At 50.9% G+C, this 25937-nt stretch overlaps 1 protein-coding gene and 1 long non-coding RNA gene across 3 annotated transcripts; one reads left to right on the top strand and one right to left on the bottom strand.

The window, feature by feature from the left end:
* The first annotated feature begins 12870 nt into the window (after positions 1-12870).
* On the top strand, positions 12871-24860 carry CIBAR2 (CBY1 interacting BAR domain containing 2). Of its 2 annotated transcripts, XM_086350220.1 has the most exons (9): positions 12871-13043; positions 14877-15111; positions 17461-17529; positions 17643-17744; positions 17876-17881; positions 18966-19070; positions 22127-22240; positions 23970-24071; positions 24560-24860. In XM_086350220.1, the coding sequence occupies exons 1-9, from the start codon at positions 13024-13026 to the stop codon at positions 24671-24673; spliced, it is 867 nt and encodes a 288-aa protein (XP_086206346.1). In that variant the 5' UTR covers positions 12871-13023; the 3' UTR covers positions 24674-24860. The 2 variants fall into 2 exon arrangements, with proteins under 2 accessions (XP_086206346.1, XP_086206345.1); XM_086350219.1 differs by lacking the exons at positions 18966-19070; positions 22127-22240; positions 23970-24071; positions 24560-24860 and having other exon boundaries at positions 12895-13043; positions 14861-15111; positions 17876-18912.
* Positions 20256-21189, bottom strand: LOC147353040 (uncharacterized). Its single transcript, XR_015145322.1, has 2 exons — positions 20693-21189; positions 20256-20573 (listed from the first exon to the last, which is right to left on the bottom strand). It is a non-coding gene; the product is annotated as an uncharacterized LOC147353040 (long non-coding RNA).
* Positions 24861-25937: the final 1077 nt, after the last annotated feature.

Below are 25937 nucleotides of genomic sequence, written 5' to 3'. Positions count from 1 at the left end.
CCTCCAAGCAGCTGCACCAGCAATGCGTGCGAGTTCTGATTTCTCTGCATCCTCATCAACACTTGTGACTGTCCATCTTTTTGACTGCAGCCATCCAGGGGGCGGGGGGTGGGGGTCAGGTGATGTGGGTTCTTTCTGCTCTTAACTCTCTTCCTGCCAGATATTCTGAACATAGTCTTTACCACCCACAAAAGTGCCAAGTAAGTTGCTCAGTTGTGCCCAACTCTTTGCAACCCCATGGACTGTAGCACACCAGGCTCCTCTGTCCATGAGATTTTCCAGGCAAGGATACTGGAGTGGGTTGCCATTTCCTTCTCCAGGGAATCTTCCCAACCCAGGGATCAAACTCAGCTCTCCTGCACTGCAGACAGATCTTTACTGACTGAGCTACAAAGGAAGCCCCCAAAAGTGCCAAGCTCTTCTTTAAATGGAGGCTCCCTCTAGACTGAGATACCAGGAACCTGGGGCACACACCTGTCCTGTCCACCGTGGTCCTCCAGGGTTTAGTCCAGAACAGCGGCTGAATAAGAATCATCTTGAATGAACGGATGGCTTTATGACCATCCTAAGCACCCACATGGGAACATGGATCCTAATCGCATACTTCTCTGAGTTCTAAAGACCTTTGATCATTCAGAAGTCCAAGGAACCAAACCCAAACTGGTGTTCTATGGAAATTTCCAAGTTCTCATCAGGTTCTCCTCTGACATCGTATGGTCACTGAAGGCCCCACTGGAGTAGATGGCATCCTCAAAGTTACTGCCCTGAGAGGAACTTGGTCTCAGGCCACATTCCCCGCCCCACCTCCAATCTGAAGTTCTGCTCCTGAGAAGCACCCATCCCCCGAGTCTTGGCCTCTGCAGTGTCCATCCCAGCCAAACGTGGCAGATGTGCAATGCTGCCTTGGGAGGGAGGAAGCACAGGAACTCAGCACTTATTGTTCAGAGAAAAATGTTCTACAGAGGCAAGGAGGACACTGAGTTGTCCTTGTGGAATCAGGGCACCCAAAGAGAACTCACCCTCCAGTGCCTTGTACAGATGTGGTACAGCTTCACTGAAGCCTCAAGACAGTAAAGTTGATCTTGGCTGTCTTCCCACTTTGCTGGCTCATGTTCCCCCTCCTCCCCGTCCCAAGCCCAGCCAGGTCCCTGCTCCAGGTCTGAGAACAAAAGTGGCCATCACGTCCTGGGAAGTCACCCCCACCACACCCTTTCAAAGGGCTATCTTACTGTTCCTATTTTACAGATGAGGAAAATTTTACAGATGTGGGGCAGGTCAGACCTGGGCCACAGTCTCAGGGTTGGGAGGTGGAGGAGCTGGGATTCAGACCAAGCAGTTTGGCTGAGGTCATCCCCAAAAGGTAGACCTAGGTCATAGGGAGCTCAAAACAGAAACAAAACAGGGATCTGAGCATTTAGCGCCTGTAAGTGTGAAGGGGCAGCTGGCACCTCGCCTGAGGCCATCTGTGTGTATATACGCAACGTACATCCACGTGTATATACGCAATGTACATCCGCATGTATATACGCAATGTACATCCGTGTGTGTATACGCAATGTACATCCGTGTGTGTATACGCAATGTACATACGTGTGCATGTGTGCTGTAGTATTCTTTCCTTGAACAAAATGCTGTGAAAGGGAGATCTCAGTTTTCTGGGCTTTTGATAAATGTTTCTGGCTGTGCCAAATAAAAAGGTGTCTTATCTGCATTCATTTACCCTAGATTATTATTTTTTAATTGTCCTGAATGGTGAAATCAAGATGCTATATGGATAGAAGGCACAGACTTTGGCATCCAACTCTGATTTCCCTGGGCACAGAACACAAGCCCTTCTATGCCTCAGTTTCCTCATTTGGAGAGCTGGAATAAAGGTGCCCACATCACATGTCCTAGAAAACTGTATCCCTGCAGCCACAAACATCCTTTCCCCTTCTTCCTCACTGACCCTGATGGCTCACCTGCCTCCCAGGTGACACTGCCCTTCCCCTTCAAAGTCTGGGGCCTGTGGACACTGGGACAGGCTGGACAGGAAGAAATTCAAGCTGCACACTATTCACAATCACTAAGACATGAAAACAACATTAAGTGTCCATCAACAGAGGAATGGATAAAGAAGATGTGATACCTATACACAGTAGAGTATTACTCAGCCATGAAAAGAACAAGATAATGCCATTTGCAGTAACGTGGATGGACCTAGAGATGCTCATACTAAGTGAACTAAGTCAGAAAAAGAAAGACGAACACCATACGATATCGTTCACATGTGGGCTCTAAAACGTGGCACAAATGAACTCACCTATGAAACAGAACGACAACAACAACACGAAACAGAAACCGTCTCACAGACACAAGAGAACAGGCTCGTAGCTGCCAAGGCAGAGGAAGGTGAAGGAGAGATGGACTGGGAGTTGGGGTTAGTTCCTGTGAAAGTCGCTCAGTCATGTCCGACTCTTTGCGACCCCATGGACTATCCAGCCCATGGAATCTCCAGGCCAGAATACTGGAATGGGTAGCCTTTCCCGTCTCCAGGGGATCATCCCAATCCAGGGATCGAACCCAGGTCTCCTGCATTGCAGGCGGATTCTTTACCAGCTGAGCCTCATGGGAAGCCCTTGGGGTTAGTAGATGCAAACTATTATATATGCGATGGATAAACAACAAGGTCCTGCTGTAAGCACAGGGAACTCTATTCAGTGTCTTGTGATAAACCATAACAGAAAAGAATATGAAAAAGAATGTATACATATATATATATATATGTATGTATACATGTAACTGAGTGTGCTGTACAGTAGAAATTAACACAACATTGTAAATCAACCATACTTTCACAAATAAAGGGAAAAAAGGATTCAAATTACAGATCAGAAAGCACGAAAGGGTCACCATGCCTTACTGTCCCCATCCTCTGTGAGTGTATGAGATAGACCAGATGGCGGTTTTCAGCTCTTACACATCATAGATTGATAATTCTACCTTTTCCCTAATTTCAGGAACCAGCAGAGGGACTGCCAACTCTTTGCTTTGTCAAGAAAGGACAAATTTTAAAGTACCACTTACAACCACTGGCATTTTGTACCAAACAAGAGACATGTTGGCACCAAAAGCAAAGGAAATCAACAGTCTTGGAAGTTTTTTAAAATGGGATCGTCCCCACTTTGTAAGTATGTTTCTGCATCTCCCATGTCCCTTCCTATTTGCTTTGGACTCCAAATGCTAACCAGGCCTGCTTTGGCATGTGTTCAGCCTTCGGGGACCACTGGCTGGACCCCACAGTGGTGGTGTCCTACACACAGCTGGTGGCTGTTGTGGAGATGTGGCTGAAAAAATCTGGGGACCATTTGGCACTCACTTCCCACTGGCTGGAGCATGCCCTAGTGATTCCATCCTGCTGAGGAAATCAGCCTCAAACTGATGGGCCAAAAGTCCCTGAAAAATATATAAAATAGATAACAAGGACCTACTGTATCGCACAGTGAAATCTACTCAATATTCTACAATAACCTATATGGGGAAAAAAATCTGAAAAAGACTGAACATGTATATATTATAACTGGATTTATAACTGAATAACTGTACACTATGATGTACACCTGAAACTAAAAACTATATTGTAAATCAACTATATTCTGATAAAATTAAATGCACACACATACACACACATGAAAACCAAAAGTCCCTGTAGAGGGCTCCATCCATCCTGAGGGTGCTCTGAGCTCCCAGGAAGGCTGGGCTGCATGTCAGAAATCCTACTTCACCTGCTGGCTATTGGTTCCCTGACCTGGCTGTGCTCCCCCTGGAATGTCCACTCGGCAAACGCAGGGCTACTGCTCCTTGACGTGGCTCCAGTGCCTAAGAGACGACTGGGCACAGAGTAGCCACTTAATAAACATTTGTTCAGTCGCTGACTGAGTTCAGTACACATACTCTCGTGAAATAGTATACAGCCATTAAAACAAGGTCAGTGACTGGCAAACAGTAACAGAGTCTGAACCTGGATGGCGGGGACACAAATTATACTGTCCTATTTTTTTCCACTGCTGTGTATATTTCAAATCTTTCCTAATAAAAAGCTGGAACAAATAACCCCAAAATTATACCCATGCAGAGTTTATAAGAAGCAACATGGACAGGCCTGTGATATGTAGAAATTATGAAATCATACAAATTATTTAGCAAAGAGATTATAAGGAAACGTGCCCCAATGCAACTAATGGAAATTTCTGGATGTGGGTTACTGCCTTTTCCTCCGCACTTTCTACCTATGTTTCAGAATTTTGTATAATTAAAGAGGAAAAGCTTTGCAAGAAATATAAATAAGATGCACCTCAGGGTTTTCTTTTCCCACCACTCTTCCCTTTCTCTCTTCTCCTGGGGAGTTGCTAATTGCTCCCAAATTGTCTTCTCTTTGCCTAGGAAGGAACAAGGCTTTCCTGTTCTGGAAATGTTTGTGCTGCCAGGAGTCCAGAAGATGAAAGAAAATGGAGAGAGGCCCCTTTACATGGAGCTGGGGCTGGGCTCCCAGGAACCATGGGTTCCCAGGACAGTGCCGAGCTGTGGGCTGAAGGCATCTCAGAAAGCTATACAGGTCAGAGGGCAGGCTGTTCTGGCATACGGAACTGATGACAAGGCAGAAGAGTTAAGGGGATGCTGGGTCCTACCCTCCAATTATACAGATAGGAACACAAGATCTAGAGAGGGGAAGTGACCCGTCCAAGGTCACACAGCATCCAGCAGCCAAGGCAGGACTTGATCCCACAACTTCTGAGTTTTCCTCCCAGACCCCTCTCCCCATCCTCCAGGGCCCTCTCCCAGGAGTGCTCCTGAACTTTTCTGTTTGGTGGACCCACACAACAACTACTCCAACCCCTCCCAACATCCTGCATCACCAGGTTTCAAAATCACTCCTGGCTTTCCAAGGGAAACATAGTTTGGTTTTGGTTCTTTCTTTTCTCCCACTCATATAAGGAAATCTGAGAGCCCTTTCTAATTGTTTGGTCAAGACTGCAGACAGGCAACGAGGCATGCCACAAATAATATCCTGAGCCTGGGGAATCCAAGGCCACCACTGGCCTGGGGAAAGATGGGACACCAGGCCTGTCCCTGGTGCTTGCTCAGCACATGAGTCCCGAGTTCTTGGAACACAGCGGGGTGTTTGCCAAGCTTCCCAGATCCCTGATGTGGGGCCCTGTCAGGGAAGACTGAGGGAGTCTATACCGAGCCCCCGGAGGCTGGGGCTTTAGTGGCTGCAAGTGCAGACTGAGTCTATGCAGACTTGGCACCTGTGGGCCCTCCCAGAGTGGGGCCCTGCAGTCTAGCCTCTCTTGCAGCTAGGTGTGGTCGTGTGACTAAGTTCTGGTCAGTGGGATATGATCACAAAGTGATGTGCTCAACTTAAGTAAAGACAGGGGCATGGCCTTCTTTGCTCCTCCCTTCTTGCTGATTAGATAGTAGATGTGATGACCAGAGTTCCAGCAGCCATTTTGGAGCCTGAGGTGACTCTAGGAATAGCAAGAACAAGATAGGAGAAATCTAGGCCCTGACATTGTGGAGTACCCCAAGTGGGAAATGAATCTCCATCTTCCTTTTTTTTCTTTTGCCACACTGTATGGCTTGTGGCCCTCAGCACTGAAAGCTTGGAGTCCTAACCACTGGACCACCAGGAAATTCCCAATTTCCATATTCCTAAAGCCACAATTATTTGGCGTTTCCTTTGATTTGTGGACAATACTATTCTTAAGTAATGTACCATTTTTTGGCTGGGAAGTGAGTTGCGGTCATTTGCAGAGGGTCTATGTGTAAGAGGCTCAAGGAAGCTCTGTGATGAAACTGATAATTATTGTGTGTAAGAATAATCGCTGACATTTATCAGTGTGTGTGTGTGTGTGTAAAACACTCAGCCCAGTGCCTGGCTCACAGGAAGAACCCAATAAACGTTAGTAACTGTACTGTCACTGTAGGTGATGAAACCATGTACCCTGGTGCACAGGACACAGAGCTGTCCGGGGAGGAAGCATCTGAACTGGGCTTTATAGATGGGACTCAGGAAAGCAGAGACTGGTGAACAGTGATGTCACCAGGCGCTGGGGCCTTGACACGATTTGGATTGTATTACAGATATAATTTCACATAATGCCTGCAGAGGGCTTCCCTGGTGGCTCAGCGATAAAGAATCTGCCTACAATGCAGAAGCCACAGGAGACGTGGGTTTGATCCCTAGGTCGGGAAGCTCCCCTGGAGGAGGACACGGCAACCACTCCAGTATTCTTGCCTGGAGAATCCCACAGGCAGAGGAACCTGGCAGGCTACAGTCCATAGGGTCGCAAAGAATTGGACATGACTGAAGCAACTTAGCACAGCATGGCACGGCAATGCCCACAGAACCAAGTGGAGTAGGTGCGCGCCACCCGCATTACATGGTGAGGTAGCTGAGCCTGGGGAGGACAGGTGGCCCCCACCGAGGTTACCCGGCAGAGCCGAGTTGGGCTCTGCATTCTGGCGCTGTCTGTGGTTGTCCCTACTGAGGGTCTGTAGGCTGAGAACCAAGGCTCAGGCAATGGGAAGGACAGGAACAGAGGCTGCCCAGGAGAGTGCTGGGGTCCAGTCCAGAGCTTAGGCCCTGCGCCCAGGAGAGGGAAGTGTGAGAAAGGCCAGTATGTGTGGAAGGCGGGGTCAGTCAGCACCCCCATGAATCCTCTGTTCCCCCAGGGTTCACACTGGCTCTGTGTCCTCTGTGATCAGCCCCAGAGGGCGGATGAAAGGCCAGGATTTGAATTAAAAAGGAGTTTCCTGGGACTGCCGGAACCAAATGACCCCAAACAGCACACGTTTATTATCTCATGTTTTGGAGGCCAGGAGTCGGATCGGGAGCAGAATCTGGGGGGTGAGGGGTGAGCAGGATAAGTCCCGCCCTGCCCCCAACGCCTCCCATTGTGTGAACTTGGGACGGTGTTTGGCTCTTGACTGCTCTCTGCCATTCTGAGGCCTGGCACAGTTCAGGAACCTTTCCCATCTCCCCGTCTAGCTGTAGCCCTCCCAGCTGGCCTGATGCCCCCAGTGCCAGCCTGGCCAGGATGGAGCCATTTTCGGGGCAGGAGTCATCCCATTGCTTTCACCAAGCAGGACCCAGTGGGGCCCTCCCTGATTCCAGTCCCCCTGGGGCCTCCAGGCACATCCCCCAAGCTGGGTTCAAAGTCAGGAGAAACGCCAGTCTGGCAGGGCTACAAAGTCACTACCACTGTGGGGTCTGCAGCAGCCCTGACTGAGCGCTCCTTTCCAAGTTTACATACCCACCTGCTGGCTTCGTGAACCCTGTGAAATGCCAGCTTGGTGTGACACGTCGGCTAAGAAAAAATTATTATTCAATCTTGAGCAGCACTAAAAATGTCAGGGATTAGATCTGGGAAGGCAGAGCTCCCTGGAGGCAGGCGTAGTCAGACCTCTCATGGGAATGGGGCACTGGCAGCCACCCCCATCCCACCCAGGGCTACTGTGGCCAGACACCAAAGATCCCTCCCCAGCACCATCTCATGTCCTCCCTGAGGTTACCCTATGAGGCTGGATGACGACTCACCCCACTGCCCAGATGAGGCTCAGCAGAGTCCTGGCCTGCCTGGGGCCCAGCTCGGAGGAAAGGGCCTGGACTTGGCCCCTGGTCACAAGCTCCAGGAGACAGGGACCCATCTGCCTATGTAGAGATGTGTCTCTATCCAGCCACCCAGGGCCAGGGGTGGCAGAGACACTAAGCAAATGCCCGATGAGGGATGGAAGATGACCGAACCCAGATCCTGGGCTCACCAGGCCCTAAAGAGGCACAGATGGTGAGAGCCGGCGTCATGTGGGGCAACAGCAGAGGGAAAAGAGTCAGCTATGAAGACAATCTCATAAAATGGGGCAGGGCTGTCTCTCAGTCCTCATGTCCAGGTGTGAGACCTGCATCCAACCCCACAGAGCTATGTGCCCCAAAGTAACTGCCCCCCACATCCAAAAGAAACATCAGAATTGTGCCAGCTAAGGACAGAGAGTGACCCTGGACTGGACCCTGGAGCAAGAGAAAATGATCTGTTTGCTTACGTACCAAAATGACATTTCAGGGACAAGTATGAAATCTGAATACAGTCTGCAGATTAGATAATAGAAGGAAAGAACATGTAACAGTGCAAATGGTCTGGTTTCAAGATTTGTCTGTGGCTGTGTGTGAGGCTGGTCCTGCTCTTAGGAAACATATAGCGAGTATTTGGGTAAAGGGGCATCGGGTCTGCAACTTGCTCTCAAGTGGTTCAGAAAATAAAACAGAGAGAGGGAGGGAGGGATGGAGGAAGAGAAGAGAATGATAAGGCAAACTCAGTAAAACGTTAACAACTGGAGAAATCAGGTGAAGGAATTCTTGTACTATTTTTGTACATCAGGAATTATTTCTGTTACAAACAGAAAGTCCATATCCTAAAAGGAAAACACCTGGGGTGCCATTCTCAACTCAACGAGAGCAAACAGACTCAGCAGGAATTGCAACACACCCCGAATCAGCAGGAAAACCAGCCACCAGTGACTTTGGTGGGACAGCTGGGGAAACATGATGATGCAGAGTGTTGGATGCCAGCACCGCATCCCACTTTCCTGGGTGTGAAGGTCACACGAGCTCTTGCAAGACGACGTATTTGCTCTCTGGAGGTGCACACTGCATTTGGGGGCAAAGGGTCAGGATGTCTAGAACCGGCTCTCATGCGGCTGAGGATACAGCAGAGAGAGTGAGAGCGTCGTGGGTTCTAAGCAAGGGGCACACAGGGTTCGTGCCATTTTTCTCAAGGACACAGATATGCTTGCCCCTGCAGCCAAAGGCAATGAAGGAGTCTGTGCCCCAGCTTCTGCCGCCCAGTCTCTTAGCTTTTCTCTCTCTGGCCACAAGATGTCTCTGTTTGGCCCTTTCTAGAAGGCAGTTTCCGTTCTTTAAAGTTCTTAAAGTTCATAAACGACCCGTTGCCCTTTCTCTCTGACCTGCGGCTCCTTCTCCCATCCTGCCTGAAGGCATGTTCTTCCTCTGCTGCGTTTCCTGAGGTCACAGCCCACTCTGCCCACCACGGGGGAATGCCTCATTAGGGGGTCTCTGCTGCCCTCTGGTGGTGTTGCTGAAAACATTGATTTCCCCCCCATCTTCCAGGAGCCCCAGAAACCTGAAATGGCTTTGTAGCCGGTCCTGCTCTCCTGGTCCTAAAAGAGCTGGGGGCTCCACAGAAACAGAATCAATCGAATGTATGAGGAGACTTATTTTCAGGAACTGGTTCACATGATGTGGGGGCTGGCAAGTCTGAAAACCACAGGGCAGGTTGGAAACTCAGGCAGAAGCTAATGCTGCCGGTTTGAGGCAGATTTCTCCATCTCCAAGAAAGCTCACTTCGCTCTTAGGGTCATCCAGTGACTGGGTGAAGCCTCCCCTCCGCCCCCTAGTCTCCTAGGGTCAGGTCATTTACTTAAGGGCTGTGATGCCCACCACATACGCCAAGGCCTTCCCAGCAACCCATGCATGTGTGCTGGAGGAAACCACAGGACGCTAGGGCCCAGTCAAGAAGACACAGAAGCCCGGCCATCACAGTCAGCTAACTGCAAAGGCTGCATTTTAAAGTGAAATGTCATGCCTCAAGTATGTTGTCCTGCTGATTCCCAACTCTCACTTTAAAAAACAAACAAACAAAAAAAACCCCCACCCTTTTGAGTGTGTGAGTCAATCAGTGCAGGGCTCAGAGTAGGACGGGCCCAGGGCTGCCCCACAGGTATTGGTGTTATTGTTGTGACAGGAATTACCTCCATGAGTTGTTCATGAAGCTGGAAACAGACGAGCAGAGGGAAGGAAGGAGGGAGAGGGAGGGGTAGAGACAGCGTATGTCAGGGAGAGAAAGAGGCCCAGGGATGGAAATGAAGCTCTTCTCTAAACGTGCAGGGAGCGAGGGATGCCAGGCCTGGCTTGTGGCCACACCCCTCCAGGCTCGGCTCACTGTCACAGGGCTGTCTTCCCTGTGTGTGCCTCTGCTTCCTCTTCTTCTAAGACCCCAGTCATGGGACCACAGCCATCTTGCTTTGCTCCAGGAGGGCTCACTCAGCTAACAACAGCTGCAAAGACCCTTCTTCCTAATAAGGTCACTCTCTGAGGTTCTGGGTGGACATGCATTTGGGGGGACATTATTCAGTACCATGCAGCCCCCACAAGAGATAGAGCCGACAGCGTGTCAGCACAAGGAGGATGTGACCCCCCACATACACCCCAGCATGATACAGGCAAGACTCGCACAGTGACCAGCAGAGCCTCAGGGCAGCGCTGGTCAGAGGCACCACCTGGGGAAGTCGGGGAGGTGACTTGCTCCAGAAAGGAATAAGCCGAGGTACGTGAATGCATCGCTCAGGACCCACGGGGAGCTCTCGGCTCCCATGCAGAGAGACAGCTGGAGTGATAAAGGGACCATACAGGGATGCGGGGGAGGGCAGGTACCAGCACAGGACCAGCCACAGTAGCGCTGTCACCACCAGGGCTGGCAGACTCAGGCGATTGCCCTGGGGGCTGCCTGCCCTGTCCCTTTACTGCTGCACCAGGGACTCAGTTCTCCTAACAACAAGGCAAGGAAAGAGGGCCCTGATCCAGTTTCACAGGGGAGAAGACTGCTGCCCAGTGAGGTCAGGTGACTTGCCCCAGGCCACACAGCAGGGCTGGGGGCTGGGATCTGAATCTGTGTTTAGCTGACTCTAAAGTCCTCGCTTTCAAGGTGTGGAGAAAAGGGAACCCTCGTACACTGCTGAGAGGAATGTAAACTGGTGCAGATACCATGGAGAATAGTATAGAGGTTTCTTAAAATCTAAAAACAGAGCTACCATATGACCCTGCAATCCCACTCCTGGGCATATATCTGGAGAAAACTACGATTCAAACATATACATGTACCACAGTGTTCATAGCAGCACTATTAACAATAACCAAGACATGGAAGCAACATTAGTGTTCATCAACAGATGAATGGGTAAAGATGATGTGGTATACACACACACACACACACACACACACACACACACACACACACACACACACTGGAATATTACTCAGCCATAAAAAAGAATGAAATCATGCCACTTGCAGCAACATGAATGGATCTAAAGACCATCATACTAAGTGAAGTAAACCAGACAGAGAAAGACAAATACCATATGACGTCACTTATATGTGAACTCTAAAATATGGCACAAAAGAGCTTATTTACAAAACAGAAACAGAGTCATAGGCATAGAAAACAAACTTATGGTGACTGAAAGGGAAAAGAGGGGAGGGGTAAATTAGGAGTTTGGGATTAACATATAGACATCACTTTATTTCTGAGTGCCAAAGAATTGATGGCTTTTGAACTGTAGTGTTGGAGAAGACTCTTGAGAGTCTCTTGGACAGATCCAACTAGTCCATCCTAAAGGAAATCAGTCCTGAATGTTCATTGGAAGGACTGATGCTGAAGCTGAAACTCCAATACTTTGGCCAACTGATGCAAAGAACTGACTCATTGGAAAAGACCCTGATGCTGGGAAAGAGTGAAGGCGGGAGAAGGGGATGACAGAGGATGAAATGGTTGGATGGCATCACCGACTTGATGGACATGAATTTCAGTAAGCTCCGGGAGTTGGTGATGGACAGGGAAGCCTGACGTGCTGCAGTCCATGGGGTCGCCAAGAGTCAGACACGACTAAGCAACTGAACTGAAAGCTGAATCACTCTGCAATACACCAGAAACTAACATACCATTGTAAATCTACTATGTTTCAATAAAAATGAAGTCCTTACTTTCATATACATTTTTAAAAAGATCACTCTTCATTATGAAGACCTCCAGGCATATACAAGTGAAGACTTGGGCAGTGGGTCCCCCATGGTAAGAGTTACCAACATTCTGCTTTTCTGCCTTCACCTCTTCCCATCCAATCTCTTATCATTGTTGTGGTTGTTAGCGTCATAATTCTTTAGGTAAGAATGGCAACCCACTCCAGTACTCTTGCCTGGAAAATCCCATGGACGGAGGAGCCTGGTAGACTGCAGTCCATGGGGTCGCTAAGCGTCAGACACGACTGAGCGACTTCCCTTTCACTTTTCACTTTCATGCATTGGAGAAGGAAATGGCAACCCACTCCAGTGTTCTTGCCTGGAGAATCCCAGGGACGGGGGAGCCTGGTGTGCTGTCTATGGGGTCGCACAGAGTCGGACATGACTGAAGTGACTTAGCAGCAGCAGCAGCAGATGTATTGAAATGCACAAATCTAACAATTAGCAAAATGTATTTTACTTAGTACAACTTAATGTGTGCTGCTGTATCTGTTTCCTTTTGTGTTATCTTTGTTTTCTTACTTTCCTAACAGTAAAAGTAAGTTCTTATAAAACTAAAAAGTAAGTTGATAACAAGGGGGAAACAAGCAGCAAAAATGAGAATTAACATATTTAAGACATACTTATACCTCCCCTCCATTCAGCAACAAGTCCTCAGGACCCCCACATTCCCTCTGTGCTTTTTCACACACCTCTCCTGAGTAGCCAGGTCTCTCAGGAGCCTGGGAGGGCTGGGTGGCCTTCTCGTGGGAGGTGTCCCAGCAACAGGACCCATGAACACAGCTAGGCCCAGGGCTGCATCCCAGGCCAGCAGCCCTAAACCCAGTCCCTGCACCTCTGGGGGAGCCCTCACACTTCCAGGTCCATAAGAACCTCTGTATTCACCACAGCAGGGGCCTCTCTGGGACCCTACCTGGACCAGTGCACGGCAGGGTGAGGCCTCCTAACCCTGCCTGGGGAGGCTGGTCCCAGGAGAGGTTGCCCTGGTGACCAGCAGAGGCTCCTCCCAGGGTTACTGTGGGCAGCCACGTTGCCCAGCAACCAAGTGGCAGCGTCCCTTGAGCCAGGACCACAGCTGCGCCCAGCCCTGTGCGACTTCTCCCAGGCCTGGGGGACCCCTGGGGCCCTGTCCTTATTCCCCAGGACCAGGACAGCTGCTGCCTCTGATCACAATGAACATCATTCTCTCCAGGTAAGCAGCTCCATGCTGGCCCCAGCTGAGAGGGAGGGGGGCGGCCAAGTTCTCAGGGCCAAATTAACTGAGATAGATGAGGCTGCCTGGACTGCTGAGGGGGTGGTGATAAGGATGCTGTCCTGCCCGCACCACACCCACCTCAAGGTCAAGGGACCATGGGGGCTTCCAGACTCGGGCCTCCATCTACTTCTCCAGCATTTTTGCCCACAGACCTGGGGTAGCTAAATTTACACGGTCCACTCCAACTTCTCTAGCTCATCTCTACCTAGGAAATCCCTTTATGCTTCAAAACCCACCAGGCATCATCCCTTCTGTGGAACTGTTCCCAACCCCACTGCCTGCAGCCTGATTCAATCACTGCTTTCTCAACTGCCTGTCCCTTAGCCAGCTGTTCCCACACCTGGATCCTCTGGGGATTGCAAACTCTGGACCACCTGATGTGTTTATTTACAAATGTAACCCCTGGGCCCCACTCACAGGGAGTCTAGGTCACAAGCCTGGGGGAGGGTGGGCTGGGATTCTGCAGGCTTAACTTGTGCCCTAGGTGATTCTGATTGAGGGGTCGAAGGACTCCACCTGGAGGGACAGAGAATGCAGCTGGCTGTGTGACCTGGAGCAAGGTGCTTCACCTCTCTGGCCTCCATGTACCTTGCTTGCAGGGTCATGCACATGATGGGTACTGCACCAATTAGGGTTTCTGGGGAGGACAAAAAGCCCTCCTCCCAGCTTCCAGCCTTAGAGATACCATTAGAGGAATGCTCGGCTGGGAGGTTTGGTCAGAGGCGGCTAGGGCAGCAACCACCTGGGATGAGGGATGAGGACAGGGTGCAGTGGGGTGAGAGGGAGGTGAGTGAGGCTGTGCCACTCAGCTGTCTCAGGAAGACAAAATCCAGCAGGTCCTCACTCACTCCGCACTTCTTCATGGAACACCTTTGATGGGCAGGCTGCTGGCTAGCAGCACATAAAAAATGAGTCAGCAAGCCCTCGCCCCCCACCCCTCTGCACAACAGGAAGTGATAAGTACTGGAAAATGGTGCACCACAAGGACAAACAAGGTCCAGGGCTGGGAGAGGCAGGAGGGACCCAAGGCAGAGCACAGGGTCTTTAGGGCCGTGAAACTTCTCTATGATGCTGCGATAGTTGGAGACAGGGCATCGAGCATTTGTCAAAACCTACGACATATACCACACCAAGAGGGAACCTTCAGGTAAATGAGGGACTTTAGTTAATACGGATGTATCGCCATGGGTTCGTCTTTTGTAACAAAGGTCCTGCAGAAAGGAAGGCTGTTAATAATAGGGGAAACCACGTGCTAGGGAACGGTTTGCGGGAACACTCTGTACTTTCCACTGTTTTTCTGTAAACCTAAAACTATTTCCCCCCCAAAAAAGTTTATTAATTCCAAAAATAAAAAGCTTTATGATGCAGAGAAGGCAGAGAATTTCAACAGCTCAGGAAAAAGACAGAATCAGGGAATTTCATAGAAGAGAGGTCACTGCCCCTCAGGATGGCTGGAATACAGACCAACTCTACCGGGAAGATAAACCCCCTCTAAAGGATCTCACGGTGCGAAAGGCCAAGTTAGGAGCCAAACCCACGCTTGCATGCCTGCCTGGCCACTGACCAGTCCCATGGCCCCTCTGGCCTCTGGCATCTGCCTTGCTGGCCTGACCCAGAGACTGTGGGTATTATCTTGGGGAGCAGGCACCTGGGCCAGGCCTGCCACTGAGGAGGAGGGCCGTGGGTGGGCAGTCCCTGTGTCACCTGTGTGGGTGTGACCTGGCTGGGTTTCACTGCCCAGAACGGCCCCTCAGGCCCGTGCCTCCCCAGGGACAGCCAGGTTCGGGTGATGGAGGACACAGTGACCAATGCTGAGAAGTCCTTCGGCCAGTTCTGCTCACTGCTGGCCGCCTACACCCGCAAGACAGCCCGGCTGCGTGACAAGGCCGACCAGCTGGTCAAACAGCTCATCGACTTCGCCAATACAGAGAACCCAGAGATGCGGGCCACCCTGAGGAACTTCGCTGAGGACTTGGCCAAAGTGCAAGATTATAGGCAAGCTGAGGTGAGCAGGTAGCTCCGGAGGAGCCACTTCCCAGGGTGGGGGGCAGTCTGAGGGTTGGCGCAGCCTGGTGGGGTTCACAGTTAGTGGATGCATCTCCTGCAAAGACAGCCCCAGAGGAGCCAGGGTGAAATCTTAGTTTATAGAACTGAGAGCCTGGAGGCTTGTGCAAGACAAGAAAGATGCAGGGAGTCAGGAAAAGAATTAACAATGGAAACTCCATGTGGTGTATATACAACGGAACACTACTCATCCATTAAAAACACCAATAACGCCATCTGCAGTAACACGGATGGACCTTGAGATTATCATACTAAGTGAAATCAGAAAGATAAAGGTAAGTGTCATAAGATACCACTTATATGTGGGATCTAATATATGACACAAATAAACACCTATGATAAAGACTCACAGATACAGAGGACAGACTTGTGGTTGCCAAGGGGGAAGACGTGGGAGAGGCATGGATTGGGAATTTGGGATTAGCAGAGGCAAACTATTACATATAGGATAGATAAACAACAAGGTCCTACTGTAGAGCACAGGGAACTATACTCGATATCTTGGGATAAACCATAACGGAAAAGAATGTGTAACTGAGTCACTCTGCTGTAGAGCAAAAATTAACAATATTGTAAATCAATGTTTAGGGATGGACTAGGAGTTTGGGTGGAGAAGGCAATGGCCCCCACTCCAGTACTCTTGCCTGGAAAACCCCATGGGCGGAGGAGCCTGGAAGGCTGCAGTCCATGGGGTAGCGAAGAGTCGGACACGACTGAGCGACTTAACTTTCGCTTTTCACTTCCATGCATTGGAGAAGGAAATGGCAACCCACTCCAGTGTTCTTGCCTGGAGAATCCCAGGGACGGGGGAGTCTGGTGGGCTGCCGTCTATGGGGTCGCACAGAGTCGAACACGACTGAAGTGACTTAGCAGCAGCAGTAGCAGGAGTTTGGGATTAAAAGTAAAATGAAATAAAATAAAATAATAATCTCCAGCCAGCCCCCAAAAAATCCCCTCTGCTATGGTAGAGAAGACTGAAACAGCTTTTCTATCGAATAAGCATTAAACCAGAAGACAATGCATGTTGCAGGTGATCAGATAAGTGATGGCAAAAACAGAGAAACCTTACTCCCCACCAAGTGCACTCTCTGGAGATAGGAGATGACTGTCCTCAGGGAGGGGATGCCCTGAGAACAGGGAAGGGGACAGTGCCTCTGTCACAGAGGACTTCCTAATTCCACCCGGTGATTAGGGGGCCAACTGGGCTGGCCAATCATCTTTATCCAGAGCAAACTAAAACCTCTTTCTAACAAACAGGTAGGTACGGCCTGGAGCCAGGTGCCAGGCAAACTTCCTGGAGACACTGTCCTCCTGATGTTTACAGTTCAGAGATGACTGGCCTGGCCTGGTTATAAAACCAGCCAGAGGCTTCTTTAGCTTTTAAAAGGTTTACATCCATCTCAAAGGGACAGAGAAAGGATCTGTAACTGCCAAGTTTTTCCAAAGAATTGCTGTACAGAAAGGGAGGGGAAAATGTTCCTTTCCCTTTTGGCATTTGGGGAAATTATTATTTTTTTTTAGATTTGCATTTAGAAGAGCCACAAGCCTTGATGGAGGAGGAGGAAGGGGTTGGGTAGGGATTCCAGATCCCCTGGCCCATCTGTCAAGCCAGACTCAGATCTTATTAGAAAGGCATATTTGGGGGCAATGCCCTGGATGTGCTGAGTCAGAACCTCTGGAGAGGGGGTGGCTGGCGATCAGGGTTATAAGAAAAGCCTTGGAGGGACCCCTATGCCTGCTTAGTGTGACATCCACAGGGTAAGCACTTAATCCACGCCAGCTTTAACTGGACTGTTACTATTACCGATAATGTTCACTTAAGTGTCAAGCGTTGGGCTTGCACACAGACACTGACCCAGGGGCGTGAAGTGTCCCCTCACCCACCCTGCCAGTCCCTGGGGCTTCCCAGCGTGGTCCACTCTGGGTTCTCTGCTAGTTTGTGTTCCAGGTGACTCTGTCAGCCTCCCTGGTGACAACTTAAGGCAGTCTGGAGAAATAAAATGCACTGCGTCCCACCCAGTTGCTAAGAAACCCTGGGCGGGTACACTCCTTATACCCATTTTACAGGCCAGGAAACGGGCTCATCAAGAGGAAATGTGTGACTGTGCTCTTGGGAGGCACAGCTCTGAGCCCAGGCTGGTGCTCGCAACCCCAAGGCTGGGGGATAGCCCAATGTACAGTCCTGGGTATGCAGTCAGAGCACTATAAATGCAGGCCAGGGACCACACAGCCTCTCAGCATCTCTCTGGCTCCACCTGTTCTGACTGTGTGTGTGTTTACGTGCCCCCAGGTAGAGAGGCTGGAGACCAAGGTCGTCAACCCCCTGAAGCTCTACGGGGTGCAAATAAAGCAGACCCGGGTGAGCAAGGGCAAGGCGCTGCGGGGTGGGCCCCTACTCCCTGCGGGGTGGGCCACAGGGAGGGAGACACTGGCTGGGCTGGGGCCTCGGGAAACCACCCTCCTCTTCCTTAGGCTGAGATCAAGAAATTCAAAAGTGTCCGGAACAATGAAATCAAACAACTGGAAAAACTGGAGAAACTGAAGCAGAAATCCCCTTCGGATAGACAGACCATCGTATCCCTCCCGAGGCAGGGGCTGGGGGTGGGGGGTCGGGGCAGTATGTCACTGCACCCTCTGGGTGGGGGCTGCGTGGGCCACCCCAGGGGATGCTGGTTAACCTGGATCCCTAACAAAACCATTCTCAGTCTCAGGTGAGCGTCACAAATCTGTGTGAGGAAGGCAAGCTCACATGCAGGTAATGAATAGACTCACAAAATGGCAAGGTGAGCTCTACCCGGACAGGTGTGTGCAGGGCCCTGGGCTCAGGATGGGAGGATCAAAGGTCTTGGGAAAGCCATTGGTTGGGACTTGGGAGACCTGGGTTCTGTCCCATCAGCAATGCTATTCAGGCAAGTCGAGGAGTCAATCCTCACCACAGCCTGCTTCCTTGGGGTTACCTACTTACTGCTTGTAGAAGGCAGGCACTTGTAGATGAGAAAATGGAGAAAAGTGACTTGCCCAAGGTCACAGAGAGCTAAGGGGCCAACCCCAACTCACCTCTGTGTGTTCCTTCACGTGCCAGGCCTGCCATGGAGTCAGGCCATAGAGATTAAATCAAAGCAACCAATAAAGTAATCAACTAAAATCGTTCCACATATAGGAATTAATTATCAGCAAATGTGGAGTACCTACGGAGAAGGCAATGGCACCCCACTCCAGTGTTCTTGCCTGGAGAATCCCAGGGACGGGGAGGCCTGGTGGGCTGCAGTCTATGGGGTCGCACAGAGTCGGACACGACTGAACGACTTCACTTTCATGCATTGGAGAAGGAGGTGGCGACCCACTCCAGTGTTCTTGCCTGGAGAATCCCAGGGACGGGGAGGCTGGTGGGCTGCCGTCTCTGGGGTCGCACAGAGTCGGACACGACTGACGCGACTTAGCAGCAGCAGCAGCAGTGGAGTACCTAACAGGTTATAGTTAGAGTAATAGCTCAGCTGCACCCACTCTTTCATTCTTGGAACAATCCCGCAAAGCAAGCCTTATTACTGACCCATGTTTGCAGGCAAGTACATTGAGACTCTGGGAGGTTAAGCCACTTGACTGAGGTCACACAGCTAAGTGGGTCTGTCCAAGTGGCAACTGCCCCTTTTGCTGTGGTCCTACTTGGCCATTCCTTCGATGACCAAATTGGCAAGAGGTGCCCATTACACAGGACAGCTGGCCCAAAAGTAGGGCAAAGGAACAGAGAATGATCCAGAATGGAGTCCCCATGACACCTTCTATCTCTGGGGCCAGGCAGAGACCAGCGTGCAGAGGGCCTCAGTGGATGCCAGCCGCACCTCCCACCAGCTGGAGGAGACAGTGGACACCTTCCAGAAGCAGAAGCTAAAGGACATTCAGGTAGGGGTGATCGGTCCCTGGTCAGAAGTCCTCGGGCTGTTTCATGTGTGAACTTTGGTGTGTTTGCTCATGTATGTCTGTGCATTTGTGTCTGCACCTGTGTGAATACACATGTGTTCCCTGTGACAGTGTGTGTGTGACCTTGTGCCCGCCCAATTCTCAGGGCCCTGACTCCCAGAACAGTAAATCCTGGCTTCATCCTGCCGTGGGCGGTAAGAGGCCGGCTGCTTGGGCAGCTGTCCTGCACAGCTGTCTGCCCGGAAGCCAGCACTGGCAGCCTTGCCTCTCACACCCGGCTGGCTCCCTGCCTGCCAGGAGAATTGGGCAGTCTGTCTCTTCCAGGCCTCTGCCTTTCCACACAGGGCCCTCAGGGCTCACCCTGACTGCCTCCTTTCCTCCGTAAAGCCGCAGTCACACATAGCATTCCTCCTTCCACCGAGACCCCACCCAGAAAGGTCCAGCACCCCAGCTCTTACCAGAGGCCCCAGGGAGTGAGGATCTTTAAGGGCAAGATGGTCACAGAGGCCCCTGCACCCACTCCTGGCCCCTCCTTTAATCCATTTTCCAAATTGCAGCCATAGGAATCTCACAAAAGGCAGCTCTGATTGGTCACTGGTACGGGTTTAACACCGTTCTGTGCTTCCCTTGTTCCAAGAAGAAAAGCTGAAATCTTCCCAAGGTCCCAAAAACCCCAGTCCAGACGTCCAGCCTCATCTTGGACACACCACTCCAAGCCCACCTGCACCAAGGCCTTTCATAACTCAGGGCCTTTGCACAGGCTGTGTCCTCCACCGAGGAGCTCTGGCATTACTCTGCATCGAGCCCACACCTCCTTGTCCTTCAGAGAAACTCACCTACACCCTAGACCTGGTCCGATCAACTGTTAACACACACCGATCCCCCCCTGGCCTGGGCGGGGGGCAGCACAGTTATCCCTGAGGCTGCGTTCATTGTATCTTTAATTCACTGGTGAACCTAACACATGTTGAATACGCACTATGTGCCAGGCACTATGCTTGAGGCTGGGACACCACAGCCAGCCAAGAGGGGCCCTGTCCTGACAGGGATGACACGTTGAGGGAGACAGATCATGCGGAGCCCTGATGGGGTGGTGGAAATGTCTGGGAGAACTTGCCATTCCATGCCTGCCTCCCATACAGGCAGGAGCCCTGCCTGCCAGGGCCCCTCCTGGGTCCTGGGCACCACCAGCTCCAGGGCAGGGCACTCGGCGAGTACTCGTAAACGTTTGGGAAATGAATGAAAGAACGAACGAATGAAGCGAGTGAAGCACTAATGAGGACTGCTCAAGCATGCGCGTTGCAGGCAGAACCTAAAACCATCAGCACGCCGCTTTTCAATACCTGATGCGGCCGCGGCGGGCGCAGGCGCACACGTTTCTCCACGGTCAGAGGCCAGCAAAGCGCGCGGGGCGACGCGGGCGTCCTTCACATCTGGGGGATTCCATCTGTAAGACACTTCCCCGAACCAACAAATTTTCCAGAACTGGAAATAATCAATACCATTCTGTCGGTTTTACGTCACACTTCTAATGAAATATTTACAAATGAACTCTGACGCCGAGAGAACAGAAGCCCCGCTTCCAAGCAGGGGGGTTCGCTTACCCGAGCGGGCGTCAGAAATCTCCTGGAGGGCTCCTTAAAACGCTGCCGACGGGCCCGTCTCGGGGTCGCAGCCAGTGGGCCCCGGTGGACCGGGAATCTGCATCCCTGACAGGCCCCCAGGTGGCGCCGGCGTCGACGAGGCGCCCACGGGTCGAGGGCCGCGGCCCTGACAGAACCTCTCACAGGTCTCTGTGACTGGGACCACTCCTGTCCCTCCCGTGCTGACGAAGAAACTGAGGTTTGAGAGGGAACGTCATTCCCTCGGGGCCAAGCGCCAGTGAAGGGCAGGAGGAGGCCTCGCCTGACCGCCAGCACTGCCTCCGGCAGGGCACGAGGGAAGGAGGCGGGAAGCAGGGATTTCCAGCCCGCTCTTTGCCTCCCCAGGCCTTTCTTCTCCCAGGTGGCTTTGTGGCCCTCGCTGGCCCTCCGCCTTCTCCCAGGTGGCTTTGCGGCTTTCTCTGGCCCGCCTCCCCCAGGTGCTTCCCCTGTGACCGGAAGAGGAGAGTTCCCAAACTGCAGAGTTCCGGCCTATACCAAGCATGTGCCCTGATGATGCTTCCCTCACAGTGGGAACTTGTACTGAACACAGCATGTAGGAGGGGCCTGACACACAGTAGATGCCTCCTCTCGGGTCTGGTGCACAGTAGGTGCTTGTGCTGGGTTCATGGCACAGCAGAAACCCCCACTGGCGCCTGAGACACAATAAGAGACTGTGCTGGACATGACATGTAGTAGGAGCTTATCTGCACAGAGGAGGAGCCCCCACCAGAGCCAGCAACGCAGCAGGAGCTCTGTGAGAGTTTACTGAACCAAGCTGAACCATCTGATCTAGAGAAGCAAAACTCTTTATCACTAATAACATGTTGACAAAGTGGGGCATCAGGTTGTGGGGCCAGTGGGCCTGGCAGTGTCTTACCATCAGCACCCCCTCTGTGAGAGTTTACTGAGCCAAGCTGAACCATCTGATCTAGAGAAGCAAAACTCTTTATCACTAATAACATGTTGACAAAGTGGGGCATCAGGTTGTGGGGCCAGTGGGCCTGGCAGTGTCTTACCAGCAGCACCCCCTCCCCATCCTGTAAGGCCCACTTCCAGTCTGTGGGTGACAGAGGCTGCAAGTTTGTAGCTGTCAATTTGCAAACACCAATCCTTGGAGATAGAGAAACAAGGGCCGAGTGAGGAAGCCCAGCTGGACAAGAGCTGAGAAAACGACACCCTTCAGAAAGTTCACAAGACCTCACACATTTCTTGAACAACCCCTGTGCAATTTTTGAACCATGGGAATGCATTAACAGTTCAAACAAAAATAATTCGAAATAATGTATTGAAATTCCCCACCTAGGACTTGTCCCCTGGTTGGTCCACATCTGAGGTGAGCCCAGAACAGTCCCTCTGACAGTGTTACTTACGTGATCTGGGTTTCTCTCCCCACAGAAGATTTTTTCTGACTTTGTGACCATTGAGATGGTCTTCCATGCCAAAGCAGTGGAGGTGTATTCCAGTGCCTTCCAGACTCTGGAGAGCTATGACCTGGAGAAAGACCTGGAGGTGGGTCACAGACACCCCATCTCCTATTTATGGCTGAATTGGGGGTTGTTTTTGTCTTTTTTTTATTGAAGTATAGTTGATTTACAATGTTGTGCCAATCTCTGCTGTACAGCAAAGTGACTCAGATGTACACACACATACGTTCTTTTTTAAAAATACTCTTTTCCCTTTTGGTTTATCCCAGGAGATTGGATACAGTTCCCAGTGCTATCAGTAGGGCCTTGTTGTTTATCTATGCTATATATAATAATCTGCCTCTGCTAACCCCAGACTCCCCATTCATCCCTCCCCCCTCCCACTCTCCCTTGGCAACCAGTCTGATCTCTATGTCTGTGAGTCTGTTTCTGTTTTGTGGATAGGTTCATTTGCGCCATATTTTAGATTCCACAAAGAAGTGATATCATATGGTATTTGTCTTTCTCTTTCTGGTTTACTTCACTTGGTATGATAATCTCTAGTTGCATCCATGTTGCTGCAAATGGCATTATTTAGTTCTTTTGTGGCCGAGTAGTTGGTTTTGTCTTGATAGAATCAGTTTTTGTTGGCAACATTTTGTAATTTCTCGAACTTTGAAGGCTTGTTTTAATGAACTTTTTAAAATATCTGCCCCTGGGCACAGAACCAGAGGTGGAAAATTTCCCCAACACCATCTTTATGGACTATTCGTATCACCATCACCTGGGTGCTTAAAAACAAATGAAACAACAACAGCAAAAAGCATCTCCAGGCTGATGCCTGCTGTGCTTTGCATGTAGACTAAGTGCTTATGGTCCTTATCTGATGTAATTAAGATCTAACATTAGCCTTCTGAGTTATCTACAACATCCCGTGCCATGCCTCGTGGTCAAAGCAGCGCAGCGATTGTCTTCCACGATTATCTTCTGTGGTTCTAGGGTTGGCGGGTTCAGCTGGGTTGTCATCACTTGGGTCTCTCTGCCACTCTGTAGCTGGGGCTGGAGTGGTTTCAAAGGCTTTCTGGCTCATGTGTGGCTGTCATCTGGGTCCAGGACATGATTCACAAAGTTCAGGGCAAAATGAAGACACTGGCCCTTTGTTCAGTAATCATTAAGACTTCCAAGATAGCCGAGTCCTTCCAAGCTGGGAACCTTGGAATAGTGCATGAGCTGTACCCCTACAAGGCCCACCCTGTGTGGTCTGCAGTGGGGTCTGTGACCAAATAACTGCCCATGGCCCCTCCATAGGCCATAGGCTTCCTCACATCATGGTGGCTGATCCAAGGGTGAGTATCAGAGACAGAGCCAAGTGGATACTGTGTCGCTTTTATGACAGGTCTGCCACATTCTGTTTCTTAGAAGTGTGTCACTAAGGCCATATTCAAGGGGAGGAAAATTGTAGTCCAGCTCCTGATGGGAGAAGTCAAAGAATTTGTGGATGAGCTTAAAAACCATCATAGGAGGGTCAGTGAAGATTGGCCTGGCTCTGATGCCTTCACTCATCTCTATTTTGGTGATGGGGGGAGTGTGATCTCTAATCTTCCTGTGGAACTATGGACTTGTTACATAGCCTCTCTGAGCCTCAGTTTTCCCATCTGTAAAATGTGATGATAATACCCACTAATACCAGTCTGCTGCAGATCATATGGCTCCCAGATGGACCTGGTGCAGGTGGACGTCCTAGCAGTGACCTCTGCACCAGCCTTTTGGTTCTGCCGTCTTTCCTTCCCGCTCCCACCACTTTGTTCCCTGACCAGATCCAACCCTCCTGACAGGATTTTAGAGCCAAGATGCATGGAGTTTATGGGCGTTACGATGCTCGGCCACCACTCATGGATACCACCCTGTCCCCAGCTCTCCCATGGTCTCTTGCCCAGGTGAGTACTGGGTGGGGTGTGAAACCTGTGACAAGGTGAAGTGACTAGAGACCAGAGGCCGGCTGAGAATTCAGGTCTGAGAAGGAGGTGCTGCTTGCGGGGGTGGGAGGGTGGCCCTGAGTCTGACCTGGACCATCCTGAAGCAAACTCAGGGAACCACAGTGCGGGGACAAGGGGTGTCTCATGCTTTCTGAATAATTCTCTCCAAAGGCAGTGGAGGAAGTATGGTCCCAAGCCAGACTGCCTGGGTCCAAATGCACTGCTCCCAAGCTGTGTGACCCTGGGAAAGTTCCTTAACCTCTCTGTGCCTTAGATCCCTCACTTGCAAAGTGGGGCTAATGATAGTAACCCTTCAGAGGGTTGTGGTATTAGGTGAACACATCTACCTGAAGCACTTAGTAAATAATACTTGTCACCATTATTATTATTACTGCTATTGTTGCTGTGATGATGATTTTATTATTGTTGTTACTGTTATTCTTATTAAGAGTGCTCAGAGCACCATACGGAGCCAGAGAAAAGAAGCAGTGAGTGAGGATGACTCTGCTGAGGAGGACCCCGTGGAGGACCTCAGGGGACAGGCACAGAGGCTCCATCAATAGGACAAGAACTCCCCAGTCAGGAGATGGGGCTCACACTGGACCCTCACAGGCTCTGCCGTGTGCGAGTCACATGTTTTCTGAGTCCCGGTTTCCTCATCTGTACGACAGGGATCATATCCCTTGGCTCACAGGCTGCCCTGGGGACCAAGGTGCCCAGCAGGTGCTCAGTAAACATGGCTGCCTCTCACCCTAACTTGTACTGGGTCTCATTTCCTGTCTTATGACCAGGGCTCCAGCGTGTTTAAGCCTGTGTTAATGTTGAGAGTTTGGTGTTACCGAACCAAACTCAGGTTCACTTGCCTGTGTGCGGTAAAGTCACTTTACTGACACCAGGCGGTGGTGAAGGAAAGTGAAGTACTTACTGCAGGTGCTTGGCAGAGTCCTGGGCAGCTGGTGCTCAAAAGACCTGAACTCCCCATGGCTTTCAGAGGAGAGTTTTTAAAGACAAAGGGAGGGAGGGTGGCTGTGGGCTGTGTATCCTTGGGACCAGGGACATATCACCAAAGTAGAGGGTGGGGTGAGGTCCACAGACTCGGCTGGCTACCTGCCAGAGCCCTCCGGGTATGTACATTTGGGGAGAAGACCCCTCATAGTGCGGGGGGGTCATCTGAGCGCTGGATCACTCAGGGCTTAGCATACCTCCTGCTGCCTCCTGGAGACCTCTGCTGGGGAGAGGACATCCTGCAGTCTCTCGGGAGAGACGCTTGGCTCTGCTGATTCGATTCCCCATAGGGGTACCACAAGCGCCTTGTCAGCAAAGTGGGAAAAATAAACCTTCCTTGTGGGTGTGAAGAAAAGGGTGGGAATGTAAGCTGGTGCACCCACTGTGGCAAACAATTTGGAGTGCCTCAAAAAACTAAAAGTAGAGCTACCAAAAGATCCAGCAATCCCACTCCTGGGCATATACCCAGACAAAACTCTACTTCAAAAAGATATATGTGGGGACCCCCTGGTGGTACAGTGGTTAAGAATCCACCTGCCAATGCAAGGGACATGGGTTCAATCCCTGGAATATTCCAGATGCCACGAAGCAACTAAGCCTGTGCTCCACAACTACGGAGCTGGCGCCCTAGCATCCAAGCTCCACAACAGGAGAAGCCACTGCAGTAAGAAGCCCACACACCTCAGGGAGGAGTAGCCCCCTCTTTACCGCAGGACTCTTTACCACACACTGCAGCTAGAGAAGTGCTGCGCACAGCAACTAAGACCCAGCATGACCAAAAACCGCAGAAGGTACACGCATCCCTACCCCAGCAGGACTGCT

Source organism: Bos grunniens, chromosome 18, assembly GCF_055505025.1.
Source record: "Bos grunniens cultivar Pamir isolate PY7600 chromosome 18, Bosgru_T2T1.0, whole genome shotgun sequence".
NCBI lineage: Eukaryota > Metazoa > Chordata > Mammalia > Artiodactyla > Bovidae > Bos > Bos grunniens.
This window is presented reverse-complemented; position numbering and strand designations above follow the sequence as displayed.

What these genes read in the sequence shown, in the direction of transcription:
- CIBAR2 (XM_086350220.1), top strand. Translation starts at nt 13,024, where the DNA reads ATGAACATCATTCTCTCCAG. An exon ending in AAGATTATAGGCAAGCTGAG is followed by an intron (nt 15,112 to 17,460) that starts GTGAGCAGGTAG and finishes ACGTGCCCCCAG; the next exon opens with GTAGAGAGGCTGGAGACCAA. An exon ending in TCCCATGGTCTCTTGCCCAG is followed by an intron (nt 24,072 to 24,559) that starts GTGAGTACTGGG and finishes ATTCTTATTAAG; the next exon opens with AGTGCTCAGAGCACCATACG.